Consider the following 20,648-nt stretch of genomic DNA (forward strand, 5'->3'; position numbering starts at 1 on the left):
GAGATCAGCAGTCTATGGAGGACGTTCCACTCTCGTATTCCCGGGATTCCATACAAGAATATCACAGCTATACACACCATGATCAGGTAGGTGGGACTGAGCAATATAACTCAAATGATATTAAACTATGAGGTGACATTCTATGTAATCTCTTGTTATTTGCAGTAATGTTTCCAGATGTTAAATTGTATCATCTTTGGGGTTTAGGGTGAAGAATCGAAAGACATCAAAGTTGAGATTAAAGAGGAAGAAGAGGAGAGGTTGGTGAGTGGAGATCAGCAGTCTATGGAGGAGGGGGAGATGATTATGGAAAGTAAACAGGAGGAATCTTCTCTACATATGGACACAAGTAAGTAATAAACTTCATATTTTCATTGTACTTTTTAATTTTTGTACATATGTTAAATGTACATTTTAAGCCTGAAGATTAGTTAAACCCCCCAAACATATATTTTAATATAGTAATGGTCCCACTGGTCAATCCAAGTGGATGCCAACTTGGGGTCGACCATCGCATTCCATGCAAAGCTTTGTGGGGTACAGTATAGCGTATTTGAGGGGTAGAGCACGGAGGCGCCGCTTAACATCTTGGAACCTGGACCGTTGCTGTTGTACCTCATTGGAGAAGTCCAGGAAGACGACCACATGTGTGTTGGTATGGGGGATACTTCCCTTCTCTTTGGTCAGGCGGAGGATCTTGTCACGGTCGCTGAAGTTGAGAAACTTCACTATCAGGGTACGTGGTGGAGCTCCTTGGGGAACAGGGCGGGCAGGAATTTGATGGGCTCTCTCCACTGCGAACGTTACCGAGAATGCGTCCCTGCCAAAGGTTGATGTCAGGAGGTTTTTAAGGAAGCTCGTCGGATCATTGCCCTAAGCAGTCTCAGGAAGGCCGATGAAGCGGAGGTTACATCTCCGGAGGCGATTTTCCAAGTCCTGTTTTGCGCTAATCTGTTGTAGCTGGTGGTGTACCTCGTCAGTGGTATGTTGCAGGGGGTGCAAGATATCTTTCACTCTGCTAATGCGGGTCTCCATCTCCGCCACGTGGTCCCAGAGGGTAGAGAGGTCCTGCTGCATAAGGGACACATCAATTTTGACTTCCTCAATTTTGTTGGTGAGCGTGCTCTGGCAAAGGGCGATAGCATCCAGTACTTTGTTAGTAGTGGCCACAGAGTGTTCCGTGTCTGGGAAAGAATCATCGCCATCTCTGGCCTGTTGGTCTTCTTCAAGCCGGCGGTATTTGGCTAGCTTGTCAGAGGCCTCTAAAGTCTTTTTTGATGGACACATACTGTAGGGGCGGTCCGGAGGATCCCAGAGTGTACCAAGATGGCCGCTGCTTTCTAGGCACAACTCCAATTTTAATACCCATTTTTTGTAACATATTGTATAAAGGATGAGGTTGCATTGGGTAAATAGATGCCCGAAGGGTCAAGACATAAAGTCAGGTTTTTTTTCAGTGGGAATGCATTTCCGGCATCTCTAGCGCTGAATGTTCTGTATGTAATGGCAAGGGGTGTGCTGGAGAGTCTATTAATGTTAGCTGCTGCGGCATATATTATCCTTGGAGATCTGTTGTTGCTGGGAGGTCTATTGATGCAGGGGGATCTATTGTTGCTGGGAGGACTTTGGGAGTGATGAAACTCGAAAATTGTTAATATTGTGTAAAAGTTCATTTATTACACTAATGCAACTTAAAGGGTGAAACTAACATATGAGAGAGACTCATTACATGCAAAGCAAGATAGTTCAAGCCATGATTTGTCATAATTGTGATGAATATGGCTTAACGAAAACCCCAAACCCCAAATTAACAATCTCATAAAATTAGAATATTGTGAAAAGGTGCAATATTCTAGGCTCAAAGTGTCCCAATCTAATCAGCTAATTAAGCCATAACACCTGCAAAGGGTTTCTGAGCCTTAAAATGGTCTCTCAGTCTGGTTCAGTAAGAATTACAATCATGGGAAAGACTGCTGACCTGACAGAAAACCATCATTGACACCCTCCATAAGGAGGGAAAGCCTCAAAAGGTAATTGCAAAAGAAGTTGGATGTTCCTAAAGTGCTGTATCAAAGCACATTAATAGAAAGTTATGTGGAAGGGAAAAGTGTGGAAGAAAAAGATGCACAAGCAGCAGGGATGACCGCAGCCTGGAGAGGATTGTCAGGAAAAGGCCATTCAAAAGTGTTGGGGACTTTCACAAGGAGTGGACTGAGGCTGGAGTCGGTGCATCAAGAGTCACCACATACAGATGGATCCTGGACATGGGCTTCAAATGTCATATTCCTCTTGTCAAGCCACTCCTGAACAACAAACAACGTCAGAAGCATCTTACCTGGGCTAAAGAAAAACACACCTGGTCTGTTGCTCAGTGGTCCAAAGTCCTCTTTTCTGATGAGAGCAAATTTTGCATCTCATTTGGAAACCAAGGACCCAGAGTATGCTTGAAGTCCAGTGTGAAGTTTCCACAGTCAGTGATGATTTGGGGAGCCATGTCATCTGCTGGTGTTGGTCAAGTGTGCTTCATTAAGTCCAGGGTCAGCGCAGCCGTCTACCAGGAGATTTTGGAGCACTTCATGCTTCCTTCCGCAGACGAGCTCTATGGGGATGATTACTTTATTTTCCAGCAGGTCTTGGCACCTCCCCCACCCTGCCAAAAGCACCAAAACCTGGTTCAATGGCCGTGGGATTACTGTGCTTGATTGGCCAGCAAACTCGCCTGACCTGAACCTCATAGAGAATCTATGGGGCATTGCCAAGAGAAAGATGAGAGACATGAGACCGAACAATGCAGAAGAGCTGAAGGCCGCTATTGAAGCATCCTGGCCTTCCATAACACCTCAGCAGTGCCACAGGCTGATCGCTTCCATGTCACGTCGCATTGAGGCAGTAATTGCTGCAAAAGGGACCCAAACCAAGTACTGAATACACATGCATGCTTCTACTTTTCAAAGGTCCGATTTTGTTCTATGTATAATCCTTGTTTTATTGATTGCATGTAATATTCAAATTTTCTGAGATTGTGGATTTGGGGTTTTCATAATCCTCACAATTATGACAAATCACGGCTTGAACTATCTCATATATTAGTTTCACCTTTTTAAGTTGCATTGGTGAAATAATGAACTTTTTCACGATATTCTAATTTTTCGAGTGTCACCTGTATGGTTGAGGAATGGGTCAACTGTTGATTGCTCCTCAAGGTTCCTATAAAAAGGTGGAGATATTGTACACCATATGAAAGGTCCATCTCCATTCCTCAATATAATGTCATGTTCCAAACAATCGATGTGGAGATACTGTACACCATATGAAAGGTCCATGTCCATTGACCCTTACAGTTGCACCCAATTCCACGGCAGAGTTCTGTGAAATTATTGGCTGTTAGAACAACATCCATGATTTCTTATTTACTGATGCCTTCAACATTTATTTAAAAATTACTTTCCAACAGATGGACGCCATGTCAGGAATTCCTCGGAGAGACGCCCTATATCATCTGCAGATTGTAATTTAAAAGATGACGGAATAAGACCGACTTCACCAGAAGTAAATCCCAATGCACAAAATATCCCCAGACCTTACCATTCATCTACATCAATGGATGTCTCTAATCTTGAGGGATCTTCTGATCAATCACAAACTATTCCTTCAGACGTCCAGCTTAGTTCTCACAGTGCAGAAACATCTACAGATCCATCTAATCCCGGGGAGTCCTCTTTGACCCAGGAAATGGTTCACGCAAGTGAGAATCCAGTCTCATGTTTTGGGTGTGGGGCATCTTTAAAAACAAGTTCTGAACTTTTTGTACATCTCAGGTCTCACACCAGCGTGTCCTTTTCATGTTCAGAGTGCGGGAAATCTTTCACTGAGAAAAGCGCACTTCTATCACATCTAAGAACTCACACGAACAAACGTCCATTTTCATGCTCAGAGTGTGGGAAATGTTTCACTCAGCAAGGGAGCGTTATTAGACACCAAAGAAGGCACAAAAACGATGCACGTTTCTCTTGTTCAGTGTGCGGGAAATTTTTCCTTGAGAACTCGCACCTGGTTACACATCAGAGAACTCACACAGGCGAGCGTCCATTTTCGTGCTCAGAGTGTGGGAAATCTTTCACTCGGCAAGGGAGCGTTATTAGACACCAAAGAAGGCACAAAAACGATTTGCGTTTCTCTTGTTCAGAGTGCGGGAAATTTTTCCTTCAGAAATCACATCTGGTTAGACATCTGAGAAGTCACAAGGGCGAGCGCCCTTTCTTGTCAAGACTGCAGGAAGGGTTTCACTCGGAAATCCAACCTTCTTACACACCAGAGAATTCACACGGGGTGTTCAGAGTGCGGGAAGAGTTTCACTGACAAAAGCGCACTTCTTCCACACCAACGGAGACACACGGCCGAATATCTTTTTTCATATTCAGAGTGCAGGAAGGGTTTTGCATGCAAAGATTATCTTATTATTTTCTATATCCCGGTATTATAACTGAGCCTTTTACCACTGTGCCTACTTTATATTTTGCACTCATGTCAGTTTATTTTTCTATGTCTGAGTGTATTGCCTAACGTTTATGACCAGATTGTCTGGTGGTATTGTTGTTGTTTTTTGTATGTTTCTTTCTGTTTGTTGGTTTGTCTTAAACCTAATAAAAATATCTTTAAAAAAAAAGATTATCTTATGAGACATATAAGTAAAGAGACTTGCTGATACTGTTAATAAACATATGGTGGAAATAAACTGGTGGTTTTGTTCAATTCACAGAATGATAAAAAATGATTTGTATAGATATTCCTGCAAAAGTGTCATGTGTGCTGAGTCACCTGCTGATTACTTACACTATATTACCAAAAGTATTGGTTCACCTGCCTTTACACAAACATGAACTTTAATGGCATCCCAGTCTTAGTCCATAGGGTTCAATATTGAGTTGGCCCACCCATTGCAGTCGTAACAGCTTCAACTCCTCTGGGAAGGCTGTCCACAAGGTTTAGGAGTGTGTCTATGGGAATGTTTGACCATTCTTCCAGAAGCACAGGTGTCTCTTTCACTTCTGGCTCCGGGCCCCCAGTAGTGTAACAGGAGGCACCACAGCATGGCATGGCATGAGTGCCTGGAAGTTCTTGTGGTGACAGGTGTGGATGAGTCATCTATACATTCCTGGCGGCAGACTGGACCAGGGTTGCCAAGCAGCAGAGATGATAGTCTGTGGGGAACGCAGTAGAGACTGGCAGGTCACCGTAGACAGACAGCAGGCGCAGGCATACTACTGGGTAGCCGGGTACAGGTTGGCAGGCACATGTACTGAGCAGAGAGTTCATTAGCATAGTCAGGCAAGCTGAATTGGTAACTAGTGGACAGATCAGGTGTAAACGGAAGACATAAGAGCAGTCAGAGTCCAGGCCAGGGTCAGTAACAGTGAGACATATCAGCATTAGAAAGCAGGCAGGTCTGAGCAGGTTGGGTGAATTCCTGAGGTAATCTCTCCTCTGAGGTCTAAGTAAACTGTGATTTTCTGAGGTAATCTCTCCTCTGAGGTCTGAGCAGGCTGTGTAATCCCCTGAGGCAATTTCTCCCCCTGAGGTCTGAGCAGGCTGTGTGATCTCTTGAGGTAATTTCTCCTCTGAGGTCTGAGCAGGCTGTGTCATTTCCTATGGTAATCTCTCCTCTGAGGTCTGAGTAAACTGTGTAATTTGCTGAGGTAATCTCTCCTCTGAGGTTTGAGCAGGCTGTGTGATTTCCTGAGGTAATCTCTCCTCTGAGGTCTGAGCAGGCTGTGTGATTTCCTGAGGTAATCTCTCTTCTGAGGTGTGAGCAGGCTGTGTGATCTCCTGAGGTAATCTCTCCTCTGAGGTCTGAGCAGGCTGTGTGATTTCCTGAGGTAATCTCTCTTCTGAGGTGTGAGCAGGCTGTGTGATCTCCTGAGGTAATCTCTCCCCCTGAGGTGTGAGCGGTCTATGTGAATTTCTATTGTAATTTCTCCTCTGAGGTCTGAGCAGGCTGTGTGATCTCCTGAGGTAATCTCTCCTCGGGATGATGGTGTCATGTCATACACAGGTATATGGGGTTATAAAGGAAGATGGTGTCATGTCACACACGGGTATATGGGGTTATACGGCAAGATGGTGTCATGTCACACACAGGAATATGGGGTTATGGATCTGGGCCTTTGAAAAGATCAAATGATTGTTTTTCATATATTTTTTCATTGATTTAGTTTTAATTGCTTTGTAATGTTTATTTTTAATATGATACGCACAACATCAAGGGAGATGGTGGCAGAAGAAATAAAAAAATAAAATTGAGTATAACATAGGATGCAGCTATTAAAGCACAATTAGGTGGCAATCTCACTTATTGTGAGTGGATCGCACAGACAGGAAATGATGTAAAATAAAGACCCAACGCTATAAAAGGTAGAGACAGGAAGTTCTGGGTGAGAGGTGAGTCAGGAGGAAGTAGAGAGAAGACATTGCTGGAACTGGCAGAGGAGGTAATAAGATATTATTTTATATTTACATTTGGCAACAACAAGCCCCCGTCATGTCCGTCCTCTTCCTCCATATTCACTAAAGTGGGGTACACACTATAAGAAATTCGGACAGACGATCATCCGATTTTCTTCGTTGTTTCACAGCAAGTCAGGATCAAGAAAATTCTCGTACAACAAAGGCTTTTTGTTGTTGTTTATTGTTTCTGATCAAGAAAAGCCTGGAGCAAAAATAAATAAAATGCATAGGCGGAGGGCTGGCATGACAAGGGAAACAGGGGACAGTATGTTAAAGGGATGTTGATAGGTGGCTTAGTGTGTGGGAGGGGGGACAGTGCAGATAAATTAGGAGACTCCGCGAGACCCCTCTGGACCGAGCGCCGTGGTGCCACACAGCAATAGAAAAAACGTCTAAAAGCCACCCGGTAATAGGTACCACCATTAAAGTATGCGCTAGACTACTGACACAAACGCACCTCTCGTCGGGGATCTCACCATTACGCCCAATACTGGGGAACCCCTCCTTCGAACCAGGCATGAGAGACGCGAAATTCTCCGAGCTGAGAGATACTGGCCTATTCCAGGCCTCTCACTTTAGTGTGGCGGGCCGGTGGAGATCTCCCTCAGAGCTAATGGCTCCAACGGGCCGATTCCATCTAGATTTCTTGCGAGCGCATCAACTCAACCATTTTCTAAAAACATTGACTCCCCCCGCCCGAACTGACCGACCCCTTACGAACTTTGAAGAGCTATGCTCAGAATCGGGCGTGCTACCGCATGCCCTATCCCTTATTCACACCATGCTGATCACACCATTAGCGGATTACCAAATTCCAAGTCTAGCTAAGTGGGAGTGAGACCTGAACTGTAAATTCTCTTCCGGGCAGGTAAAACACATCCTCATGTTTGCACACAAGTCATCGATCTGCACTAAGATGCAGGAAACCAACTATAAGATCATGACGAGGTGGTACAAGACCCCGACTCTCTTGCACAAGATTTTCCCGACAACATCAGACCTCTGTTGGCGATGCCATACAGATAGAGGCACACTGCTACATGTCTTTTGGACATGCCCAGCCAGGCCCGGACTGGGACAAATAATAGGCCCGGGCATTTTAGATTGATCAGCCCATACAGTCATGGACTGACAACTCATGGGGCCCTGGGGCAATAGGAGATCATGGGGCCCCCTGTGTCCCCGCCCACACTCAAGCCACAGCTACACAATCTCCAACTACATATTGCAGCTAAGCTGCATAGAGCGGACATTTAAATATTAACTGCAGCATAGCCTAAATGTAATTTACCAGCCCCTGTCTTTACTAAAAGAACACAGTGAGTGATCGGTACGGAGGGGTGTGGAGTGTATGGAGGTGGGAGGTATGTATATGAGAGGGGTACGGAGTGTATGGCGGTGGGTGGTATGTACATGAGAGGGGTGCAGAGTGTATGGCGATGAGTGGTATATACATGAGAGGAGTGCAGAGTGTATGTTGGGGGGTAGTATGTACATGAGAGGGGTGCGGAGTGTATGTTGGGGGGTAGTATGTACATGAGAGGGATGCGGAGTGTATGGAGGGGGTAGTATGTACATGAGAGGGGTGCGGAGTGTATGTTGGGGGGTAGTATGTACACGAGAGAGGTGCGGAGTGTATGTTGGGGGGTAGTATGTACATGAGAGGGGTGCGGAGTGTATGTTGGGGGGGTAGTATGTACATGAGAGGGGTGCGGAGTGTATGTTGGGGGGTAGTATGTACATGAGAGAGGTGCGGAGTGTATGTTGGGGGGTAGTATGTACATGAGAGGGGTGCGGAGTGTATGTTGGGGGGGGTAGTATGTACATGAGAGGGGTGCGGAGTGTATGTTGGGGGGTAGTATGTACATGAGAGAGGTGCTGAGTGTATGTTGGGGGGTAGTATGTACATGAGAGGGTTGCGGAGTGTATGTTGGGGGGTAGTATTTACATGAGACGGGTGCGGAGTGTATGTTGGGGGGTAGTATGTACATGAGAGAGGTGCGGAGTGTATGTTGGGGGGTAGTATGTACATGAGAGGGGTGCGGAGTGTATGTTGGGGGGTAGTATGTACATGAGAGGGGTGCGGAGTGTATGTTGGGGGGGTAGTATGTACATGAGAGGGGTGCGGAGTGTATGTTGGGGGGTAGTATGTACATGAGAGAGGTGCGGAGTGTATGTTGGGGGGTAGTATGTACATGAGAGGGGTGCGGAGTGTATGTTGGGGGGGTAGTATGTACATGAGAGGGGTGCGGAGTGTATGTTGGGGGGTAGTATGTACATGAGAGAGGTGCTGAGTGTATGTTGGGGGGTAGTATGTACATGAGAGGGGTGCGGAGTGTATGTTGGGGGGTAGTATTTACATGAGACGGGTGCGGAGTGTATGTTGGGGGGTAGTATGTACATGAGAGAGGTGCGGAGTGTATGTTGGGGGGTAGTATGTACATGAGAGGGGTGCGGAGTGTATGTTGGGGGGGGTAGTATGTACATGAGAGGGGTGCGGAGTGTATGGCAGTGGGTGGTATGTACATGAGAGGGGTGCGAAGTGTATGGGGGTGGGTGGTATGTACATGAGAGGGTTGTGGGGTGTATGGGGTGGGTAGTATCAAATACACCACTGGCCACTGATGCATTGGTGGTCAGTGGCGATTAATTAACCCCTTTGTGCTGCATTAGTGACACCAGTGTCAGTGTTTATTAACCCTTTCATGCTGCACAATATAGGGGTTAATAAACACTGACACTGGTGTCACTAATGCAGCACAAAGGGGTTAATTAACTGCCACTGGTCACCAATGCATCAGTGACCAGTGGCAGTACATTAACCTCCTCCATGCTGCATATTATAAAATACCATTGTAAATTAAACCCCCCCCCCCCCCCCCAAAGAGTTAATCACTTTAGGCAAATAACACAGCAAAGCCACTGTGACAACAGTGCCTTAGGTAAGGTTTTTAACCTCTTCTAACTTACTTGCACTGTTGCACAGGCACGGCGCTTCACAGGTCTTTGCAGCAGCCTCTCCTCGGCTCATCCCGCCTCCCAGCCTGTGAATGACATCATGCGGCCGGGACTAGGAAGCTCCTGTCGGGCGGAGATCGCTACGCCTGACAGGGAAGACAGACAGCAAGTAACACTTCAGTCCAGGAAGTGTCCCCCTCTCTCTCCTCACAGCCCGTTCTCGCCATCCATCCCACGGCTGGAGTTCCCTCTGCATGCCTCGGCCCACAGGTACTCAGCCAAAGAGCCTGAATGGTCAGTCCACCCCTGGGGGGCGGGCCTGTCACCGAGCAGCCACGGCCGGCCGGCGCTGCTCGCTCGGCAATGCCTCGTCCCCCCAGGAGTTGGAAGAAGATGCTAGAAGGCCGGGAGAGGAGTGGAGGAGGCATGAGAGATCTAATTTAGAACAATCGGCCTGACAGCCAGGCGGCCTACCGGGCAAATGCCCGGTATGCCCTATGGCCAGTCCGGGCCTGTGCCCAGCTCTTCGACCATACTGGGATGAAGTACGGAAAATCTCACAAAACTTTACCGACAGGGAGATACCCGACGACCCAGCGAACTTCCTACTACACGCAAACAATGTACCTTTGCGAGTATATAAGAAATCGGTCATACGCCACCTTCTCGACGCCGCCAAGGCGTGTATTCCAATATGTTGGAAGTCTCCGCACCCCCCGACGGTCCCTATGTGGATGCGGAAAGTGGACGATATCAGCAGACTGGAAGACCTGGTCCTCACAAGTCAAAATAGGAACGAGACATACTCCAAGACCTGGCAGCTCTGGAATATGTTTAAGTATTCGGAGGAAGGTCAGGCCCTCAGAGGAGGACTGTAGTGACCGCCGACGGACCTTCTCGACCCGACTGCTTCTGACATGCTGCGTGTCCCTTTCTGCCAATGCGCCTCATCAGACATGACGGATGTCCATGTCCGCAGACTCCCCTCCCCCCCCCCCTACACCTGTTTTTTCTCTCTCCCCCCACCTTGCAGGGATCTTCCCTGCGCCTCTCCGCCATTCCCCTTAATATTCTTTCTAAACTTTTTTTCTTAGGCTGAACTAGCTTATTTCTCTTAAAAAAAAAAAAAAAAAAAAGGAGCGGGGGACGGACCCACGGGTCCATGGTGAATTGCCTGCCTGATGCGTAGTTGGACAACTGATTATCTGTATGGAAACATGCGAACAAAGTAGATATCCTGTCATACGGCAATGTAATAGGTGGGACGTATGCCCCTCCCTGTCTGTAATGAGCTTCTTTGTATTCTCCTGTCCACAAGCAGCTGTTTAACCTGTACTTTTTGCCGATGTGGCCCCTGTGGGCTTGTTACCTGTTCTTAATAAATAAAAAAATTTGAAAAAAAAAAAATTAGGAGACTCCTCCCACCAGGGTAACACAGCCCAAGGGAAAGTTCCCGTCCACCCTCCACTAATATGAGGTTTCAGGGATTTGTGTGTGTGTGTGTTTCTTTTTCCTTTCATGTGCAGATTATGACGTTGCCGATGTCGTGGCAGTGGCAGGTGTCTGGTCTTTGCAGGGGAAGGAAGATACCTTGGAAAGAAGGGTTCAGGACCTGTCATTGGTATGGGTCCTGATGATGGGCTTTCAGTTAGCGGAGGCTTAGCTGGAAGCATTGGGAAAGGGTGCACTGCGGTTATGGTTGTCTCTGAGCCAGCATGTCGGCTTTAGGCCTATCCGCGGATTTAGGAGGACCGCAGTGCAATAATGTACCGGAAGTTTTAATTAAGGTTTTCCTGCAAAGATTGACACTAGTTGACTGATGGTTTTGATAACTGAGTTTTGAGGTTCATTGTTAAATTAAATAGAATTTTAATAAAGGAGGCTGCTACGGCCATGTTTTCTCCAACACCCTGGTGTGGTCTCATTACTTAGGTATATGGAAGAAATGGGTAAAAGGGGTAAGTAAATACAGAAGGGACATATGTTATACGGTAGTCATGTGTGATCTTTCTTTTCTGATTTTTCTCTTACGAAAATGGTACACATTAAAATAAAATTGCTTGTTCTGTTTGGAATTTTCGAGTTTGTCCGTTCGGAAAGTCGGAATCGGCTGTCGAAAGTTGTGTACACACCATCAGAAAATCGTACAATCGTTCCTCGGATGAAAATGTTAGCCCAATTTTTAGTGTGTATGAGCCTTTAGAAGTTAGAGGCAATCTCTTTAAAGAAGATCTATGAGTGTCAATTTTTACAGTTCTATTCCCAATTGGAGCCATGTTTCTAAATGCTTTCTAACCATAGTTATGAGGTTTGACCTGCCCCCTCCCCTCCTGCTGTGGCCAATCTGACAACAGCCTTGTAGGAGACAGCTGATTCATAGGTGTATCTTGTTTTGGCTGTGAACACTTTCTTGAAACAAGCAATGGCAAATGGAATGCAGAGCCTGACTCAACCTTCTCCCGAGTCCTGCTGCATTCCTCTTGCAGGTGCTTCTTTCAGGAAAGTGCTCCCAGCTGAACACGGTGTCCCCATTGGAAGACTTCCCTCTATTCCTGCCCCAGTAACAACTTTTAGTATTTGCAACTTTTACTATTTTCTCTCAGTTTAAGTCCTTGCTACAATAGTCACCAGGACAAATGGAGATGGTGAATCTCCCCAGCCAGGACATCAAAAGCAAAAAAAACTGACAGGTTATAGTCGTTTTCTACGGCATCTAAAACTAAGACACTTAGATCTAAAGACAGACCAAAATGGATAGATTGGAAGGATTCTGGGTAGCTTGTTGTGACTGTGACTTTCTTTACACAAAATCTATATATATAAAACTCAACGTGTGTATGTGTGTATGTATGTATGTTCCAGCATCACGTCCAAACGGCTAAAGATATTAACATGAAACTTGGCACACATGTTACTTATATGTCAGCAACAAACATAGGATAGGTGGTTTAACCCTTACCCACCCCCATTTGCCATGGTCGGGGTTTTTTTTTAAAGTCCCATTCAACTCTATGGGAAATACATGTTACTTCATGTTCCAGCATCACGTCCAAACGGCTAAAGATATTAACATGAAACTTGGCACACATGTTACTTATATGTCAGCAACAAACATAGGATAGGTGGTTTAACCCTTACCCACCCCCATTTGCCATGGTCGGGGTTTTCCTTTAAAGTTCCATTCAACTCTATGGGAAATACATGTTACTTCATAACTTCCAAACGGCTGTAGATATTTCGATAACACTTGGTCACATGTTACTTATATGTCCACTTAAACTATAGGATAGTTAATTTATCCCTTAACTACCCCCATTTGTGAGGGTCGGGGTTTTTGTTTAAAGTCCCATGCAAATCAATGGGAAATGTATGTTCCCACATAACTTCTGTACGCCTGGAGATATTTCAATAATACCTGGTACACATATTACTTATATGCCAAATAAAAATATATGACAGTTAAATTAACCCTTACCTACACCCTTATATAAAAGATGGGTATATTTATATTACTATGATTTTCCTCCCCAAAAGGTTAAGATAGGAAGACCGGGCAACGCCGGGTATTCAGCTAGTTATAGATAAACAAACTAACAGATTATCTATTAACACCCAGCATCCATCTTCACAGGACATTATCCATCACAGTGCCTCTAACTCACTGCCTGACAACAGAGGTAACCTGTGCCAAGAAGATTCTAGAAGTCACCAAGAAGATTCTAGAAGTCACCAAGATCACTGATCTGCTGACAGGAGAGGTGAGCGGTGCCGGGAATTCTGGGACATTATCCAGTAACAGACAAGGGATGTGTCTGGATGGTGACGGTATCATTGTGTGTGTCAGGTTCCTATAAGGTGTCAGGATGTCACTGTCTATTTCTCCATGGAGGAGTGGGAGTATTTAGAAGGACACAAGGATCTCTACAAGGACGTCATGATGGAGAATCAGCCGCCCCTCACATCACCGGGTAAGAGGAGACTTTATTGTAAAGGAGAGAGCAGTATGGAGGGTTCACCTAGATCCCCCACCATCTGATAAACACATAGAAACAATGTATTCAGTCAGTGTGTGTGTTTCCTACAGATGGATCCAGTAATGGGAACCCACCAGAGAGATGTCCTCATCCTCTGTATTCCCGGGATTCCACACAGGAAGGTCACACCATCTCATGTAAAGTTAAAGAAGAGATGAAAATGGAGGATGATGAGGTTGATGTGAAGGAGGAGTTTTTAAAAGGACACAGAGATCCCTCCAATGATGTCAAGAGGGAGCCATTTGGTGATACAAACCCACCAGAGAGATGTCCTCATCCTCTGTATTTTCGTGAAAAGAAAAACCATACCATTTGCCGCCATAATCAGGTAAATGAAAAGGATCATAAGGATCTACTTGCACCTTGTTCCTCCTCTTCCCCCTGTGCTCCATGTAGGGAGCAGATACTTGTTCATTATTCTGCCCGTTGCCCCTGAATATATCTCTAGGCCAAGAACAGGGCTGTTCTGCAGTAAAGGTTTGGGGGAGTATTTTGCATGTTGATCTAATGTATTTATTTTCACCTAAGTGGAGGGTTCTTTCAAATATATTGATTGAAAATAGTCTTCTACTGTCAGCAAAAAGTATATAGTTCTTTTGATGGCTATGAGAAAAGGATTGTTTTTTTTTTTTTACACATATATAGTGACCGGGCTGTGTGGTGTAATAAGGGTTTGGTGGCACCCAAGGTTCTCACCAATGCAGGTTGAGGTGCTCCAGGATGTGTGTCTTACTAGGAGAAAACTGAGCTTTCAGATTTCTCCAGGACTGGCCAATCCTGTTGAGTCATGGAGGCTTTGTAGAGTATTGGGTGAGATGAAGCCTCCATCCTGGGTATATGTTTTGATGGTGACCAACACTTGCTGATTGTGCAGTTGTGCACAGGCCTTATAATATGGAAGCTGACTGAGGGTCAGGTCTCCTCCCTCCCAAGGAGACCATTGTGCTGCCAGGGAACAAAAGGTACACGAAGATATTAGGTATATGTGTGTCTGTCTGCACTGGCCAGGCTGACACCTGGAGCTAGAGTTGATGCAGGAGCAGCATGTGAACACTGTAGTGTTCTAAAATGAATGTTCTAATAGGCTAAGATTCAGTGTAAGACACTAGCTAAATAAAACATTTTAGCGCTAGGCCCAGGGGAAATCTTCCATCACACTTCTTTCTAAAATTCCCATCAAGGGTGCAGCCTAAATAGCAAAAAATGGCCTGGTCATGAATGGGGTAAAACAGGGCTCAAAATTTCAAGTCCTGAGCTACTAGCCAGGCCTCAAGGGTTACTCGCCACCAGTTGCCCTGCCCAACCCCTACCATGTCCCTCCCCCTAATCCCGCCCCTAGACACGCCCTCATAAATTATCTCATGAAATGACACTTAAATGTTTTATGCAGAATTAAGTTATAAAAATAAATAATAAGAACAAATGCAGCCTGCCCATGTCTACCAATGCAGCCCTGTGTCCCCAGTGCAGCCATGTGTCCCCAGTGCAGCCATGTGTCCCCAGTGCAGCCCTGTGTCCCCATTGCAGCCCTGTGTCCCCATTGCAGCCCTGTGTCCCCATTGCAGCCTGTGTCCCCATTGCAACCTGTGTCCCCAGTGCAGCCTACCTGTGCTGGGTAAGAGAGAGGAGATCCGCCGCCGTCACTGCCGCCACCTGGTTGTTCAAAGCGTGGGGAACATAACAGCTTTCAATTCAATAGCTGTGTTTCCTGCCGCGGGCCGTCATATACAGCCTTTCCCCTCTTGTCTGGGAAACTTTGATAGACAGATCACTCGTCTAATTCTGGGATGGGTGATCTGTCTATCAAAGTGCCCGGACAAGGGGGAGGGGCTGTATATGACGGCGCACAGCGGGGGACACAGCTATTGAATTTAAAGCCGTTATGTTCCCCACGCTCTGAACAACCATGCGGCGGCAGCGGCGACTCTCCTCTCTCTTCCCCTATATTCACTTCTTGCTCGCCCCCCCCCCCTGCTCCCAGGCAGCCCACACTCGCCAGCCCTTTAAAATGCACTCGCAAAATGCGAGCAGGCGAGTATAAATTTTGAGGGCTGGGGTAAAACCTTCTGGGGCGCAAGTGGTTAATTGTATTCTATCATCTTTGGGGTTTAGGACGAAGAACTGAAAGACATCAAAGTTGAAGGTAAAGAGGAAGAAGAAGAGACCTTGGTGAGTGGAGATCAGCAGTCAATGGAGGACGGTCCCCTCTCGTATTCCCGGGATTCCATACAAGAATATCACAGCTATACACACCATGATCAGGTAGGTGGGACTAAGCAATAGAACTCAAATGATATTAAACTATGAGGTGAAGTTCTTTTATGTAATCTCTTGTTATTTGCAATAATGTTTCCAGATGTTATATTTTATCATATTTGGGGTTTAGGGTGAAGAACTAAAAGACATCAAAGTTGAGGTTAAAGAGGAAGAAGAAGAGAGGTTGGTGAGTGGAGATTGGCAGTCTATGGAGGAGGGGGAGATGATTATGGAAAGTAAACAGGAGGAATCTTTTCTACATATGGACACAAGTAAGTAATAAACTTCATATTTTCATTATACTTTTTTTTTTTTTGTACACATGTTAAATGTACATTTTAGGCCTTAGGATTAGTTTAAACCCCCCAACATATATTTTAATATAGTAATGGTAGTTAGGGTTTTTTTTATATCACGTGGTATTAGCGTAACTGTTTTAGTGTATTTTCCCTGAAAATATTTGATAAAGAATTTTAGTGCACACAAATCCAATATAATACCCATTTTTTGTAACATGCTGTATAAAGGATGAGGTTGCATCAAGTAAATAGATACCCGAAGGGCCAAGACCTAAAATCTTTTTTTTTTTTTTTTCGTGGGAATGCATTTCCGACACCTCTAGCACTGAATATATGTAATGGCAAAGGGTGTGCTGGAGGGTCCATTGATGATGGCTGCTGCGGCATCTATTGTCGCGGGAGATCTGTTGTTGCTGGGGAGGTCTATTGATGCAGGGGGATCTATTGTTGCTGGTGAGGGGGGGGGTCTTTAGTTGCTGGGTGGGGTCATTTAATCCTGGGAGGGATGTATGGTTGAGGGATAGGTCCATCTCCATTCCTCGATATAACGTCATGTTCCCAAGCAATGAGGAGGAGAAACTGTACACCATATGAAAGGTCCATCTCCATTCCTCAATATGACGTCATGTTCCCAACAAATGAGGAGGAGATACTGTACACCATATGAAAGGTCCATCTCCATTCCTCACTATAACGTCATGTTCCCAACAAATGAGGAGGAGATACTGTACACCATATGAAAGGTCCATCTCCATTCCTCAATATAATGTCATGTTCCCAACAAATGAGGAGGAGATACTGTACACCATATGAAAGGTCCATGTCCATTGATCCTTTATCTGTTTTGTATTAATATTTTTGTGTTTAAGCCCCTTTCAGACGAGCAATTCAATCAGGTCCCCCTCTCAGTTTTTTTCAGCAGACCTGATTGGATGTTCCATGCATGCCTTTGGATAGGCGAGTGTAAATCGACTTTGGATTGGAAGGTAGTCCGGTTACCCCGGCCACTCATAGAGCAGACAGGGCTGAAACTGAATGGACACAGATGTGTCATCCGCCCAATCTGCTCCGATCAGAAGGAGATCTGTCAGCGAATTCCCTGCTGATCGGAAGGGAATCCACCTCAAAGGGGCCTTACAGTTGCACCCAATTCCATGGAAGAGTTCTGTGAAAATATTGGCTGTTAGAACAACATCTATGATTTCTTATTTACTGACACCTTTAACATTTATTTAAAAATTGCTTTCCAACAGATGGACGCCATGTCAGGAATTCCTCGGAGAGACGTCCTAAATCATCTGCAGATTGGAACTCAAAAGATGACGGAATAAGACCGACTTCACCAGAAGTAAATCCCAATGCACAAAATATCCCCAGACCTTACCATTCATCTACATCAATGGATGTCTCTAATCCTGAGGGATCTTCTGATCAATCACAAACTATTCCTTCAGACGTCCAGCTTAGTTCTCACAGTGCAGAAACATCTACAGATCCATCTAATCCCGGGGAGTCCTCTTTGAACCAGGGAATGGTTCACGCAAGTGAGAATCCAGTCTCATGTTTGGGGTGTGGGGCATCTTTCAAAACAAGATCTGAACTTGTTGTACATCTCAGGTCTCACACCAGCGTGTCCTTTTCATGTTCAGAGTGCGGGAAATCTTTCACTGAGAAAAGAGAACTTATTGTACACCAGAAAACTCACACAACTGAGACTCATCCATGTTCAGAGTGCGGGAAATGTTTCCCTGAGAAAAAAAGACTTCTATCACACCAGAGAACTCACACGGGTGATCGTCCTTATTCATGCTCAGAGTGCGGGAAATGTTTCTCTGAGAAAAAAAGACTTCTATTGCACCAGAGAACACACACGGGTGATTGTCCTTATTCATGCCCAGAGTGTGGGAAATGTTTCACTGAGAAAAGCTCACTTCTATCACATCTAAGAACTCACACGGGCGAGCGTCCATTTTCGTGCTCAGAGTGTGGGAAATGTTTCACTCAGCAAGGGAGCCTTATTAGACACCAAAGAAGGCACAAAAGCGAGTTGCCTTTCTCTTGTTCAGAGTGTGGGAAGGGTTTTACCAGGAGAGCCAAACTATTTTCTCATCAGAGAAGCCACACTGGTGAGCGTCCCTTTTTCTGCTCAGTGTGCGGGAAAAGTTTCACATTGAAAGAAAACCTTAATAGACACCAGAGAAGTCACATGGGCAAGAATCCTTTTTCATGTTCCGAGTGTGGGAAATGTTTTACACGCAAAGATTATCTTATTAGACATAAATGTAAACACGCTTGCTGATACTGGTAATAAACATATGGTGCAAAAAACTTGTTGTGTTGTTCAATTCACAGAAGGATAAAAAATTATTTTGTATAGATATACATTCTTTCAAAAGTGTCATTGGTGTGCTGAGTCACCTGCATTACTGCAATATATTACCAAAAGTATTGGAACGCCTGCCTTTACACACACATGAACTTTAATGGTATCCCAGTCTTAGTCCGTAGGGTTCAATATTGAGTTGGCCCACCCTTTGCAGCTTTAACAGCTTCAACTCTTCTGGGAAGGCTGTCCATAAGGTTTAGGAGTGTGTCTATGGGAATGTTTCTTCCAGAAGCACATTTGTGAGGTCAGGCACTGATGTTGAACGAGTAGGCCAGGCTTGCAGTGTCCACTCTAATTCATCCCAAAGGTGTTCTTTCAGGTTGAGTTCAGGACTTGTGCAGGCCAGTCAAGTTCCTCCACCCCAAACTCGCTCATCCATGTCTTTATGGACCTTGCTTTGTGCACTGCTGCACAGTGATGTTGGAACAGGAAGGGGCCAAACTGTTCCCACAAAGTTGGGAGCATGAGGTTGTCCAAAATGTCTTGGTATGCTGACACCTTAAAGCGGGAGTTCACCCATTTGTTAAAAAAAAAAATTTCTCCCCTTAGATTCCTGCTCGTTCGGTCTAGGGGAATCGGCTATTTGTATTAAAATATGAGCAGTACTTACCCGTTTTCGAGCTGCATCTTCTTCCGTCGCTTCCGGGTATGGGTCTTCGGGAGCGGGCGTTCCTTCTTGATTGACATTCTTCCGAGAGGCTTCCGACGGTCGCATCCATCGCGTCACTCGTAGCCGAAAGAAGCCGAACGTCGGTGCGGCTCTATACTGCGCATGCGCACCGACGTTCGGCTTCTTTCGGAAAATCGTGACGCGATGGATGCGACCGTCGGAAGCCTCTCGGAAGACTGTCAATCAAGAAGGAACGCCCATTCCCGAAGCCCATACCCGGAAGCGACGGAGAGGATGCATCTCGTAAACGGGTAAGTACTGCACATATTTTTAAACAAATAGCCGATTCCCCTAGAGAAAACGAGCAGGAATCTAAGGGGGAAAAGTGCCCTCTAAGGGTGAACCCCCGCTTTAAGCATTGTACAGGATGGCACGAGGGAGCTGTAACCAGTCAGGCAGTGAACAGAAGAGAATTTGGTGGACCGGGTCTGAGGTTTTTTCATTGAGGTCTGAGCAAGCTGTGTGATCTCCTGAGGTATTCTCTCCTCTGAGGTCTGAGCAGTCCACATGACTTCCTGAGGTAATTTCTCATCTGAGGTGTGAGCTGCCTGTATGATCTCCTGAGGTAATCTCTCTTCTGAGGTCTGGGAAGGCATTATGATCTCCTGAGGTACAGAAATTGCTCCTCTGAGGTCTGAGCAGGCTAAGGTAAATATCTTCTTCCCGAAGCTCGCATCTTGCAGATAAAATCTGGCTGAAGAAATTACAGATGATCTGCTGAAAGATATGAGATTCCGCAATGAACAGTTGACAGAACAATGGTGACAGGACTTCCCTCCAAAATGAGCTCAGCCAATCACAGGTAAGGGCAGAATCTTCCTTAGCTTAGTAACAGCCTCTCCCTGACAGCACTCGGTACATCTGAGGTGGCATTCTGACCAGACAGAGGAGAGCAGCAGTATATGGCCCAGAAGAAGAACCTGACCTAAAATAGATGAATAGAAGAATTAGTAGGGATGTTAGTGCAAATTTACTATGAAAGGACACACCTCATATACAGATATATATATATATATATATATATAAATATATATATTGTGTGTGTGTGTGTGTGTGTGTATGTATATGTGTGTATGTATATATATATATATATGTATATGTGTGTGTGTGTATATATATATATATATATATATATATATATATATATATATATACATACACAAACACACACCCACTTTATTATGTACACTTTGCTAGTACCGGGTTGGACCCCCTTTTGCCTTCATTCTTGGTGGCATAGATTCAACAAGGTGTTGGAAACGTTCCTCAGAGATTTTGGTCCATAGTGACATGATAGCATCACAAAGTTGCTGCAGATTTGTCAGCTGTAAATCCACAATGCCAATCTCCCGTTCCACCACATCCCAAAGGTGCTTTATTGGATTGAGATCTGATGACTGTGTCATAAAGGGATGGACATAGTCAGCAACGATATTTAGGAAGGCCGTTTAACCACTTAAGGCCCCCTTCACGGCGATATACGTTGGCAAAAGGGTGCGGCTGGGCACAAGCACGTACAGGTACGTCGCCTTTAACCACTA

At 45.3% G+C, this 20,648-nt stretch overlaps 1 protein-coding gene across 1 annotated transcript; it reads left to right on the forward strand.

Moving 5' to 3' along the window:
* Nucleotides 1-14: 14 nt before the first annotated feature.
* LOC120910513 (zinc finger protein 2 homolog) lies at nucleotides 15-18,379 on the forward strand. The gene is made up of 6 exons (XM_040322271.1): nucleotides 15-86; nucleotides 208-349; nucleotides 13,547-13,824; nucleotides 15,609-15,758; nucleotides 15,883-16,024; nucleotides 17,305-18,379. Exons 1-6 carry the CDS (start codon nucleotides 15-17, stop codon nucleotides 18,348-18,350), a joined length of 1,830 nt encoding a protein of 609 aa, XP_040178205.1. The 3' UTR covers nucleotides 18,351-18,379.
* The last annotated feature ends 2,269 nt before the right edge of the window (nucleotides 18,380-20,648 follow it).

Source organism: Rana temporaria, chromosome 8, assembly GCF_905171775.1.
Source record: "Rana temporaria chromosome 8, aRanTem1.1, whole genome shotgun sequence".
Classification (NCBI taxonomy): Eukaryota; Metazoa; Chordata; class Amphibia; order Anura; family Ranidae; genus Rana; species Rana temporaria.

Excerpts from the sequence above, each read along its gene's own strand:
- LOC120910513 (XM_040322271.1), top strand. The coding sequence starts at position 15 with ATGGAGGACGTTCCACTCTCGTATTCCCGGGATTCCATACAAGAATAT. Across the intron at positions 13,825-15,608 it reads CCATTTGCCGCCATAATCAG|GACGAAGAACTGAAAGACAT; the intron begins GTAAATGAAAAG and ends TTTGGGGTTTAG. Across the intron at positions 15,759-15,882 it reads GCTATACACACCATGATCAG|GGTGAAGAACTAAAAGACAT; the intron begins GTAGGTGGGACT and ends TTTGGGGTTTAG.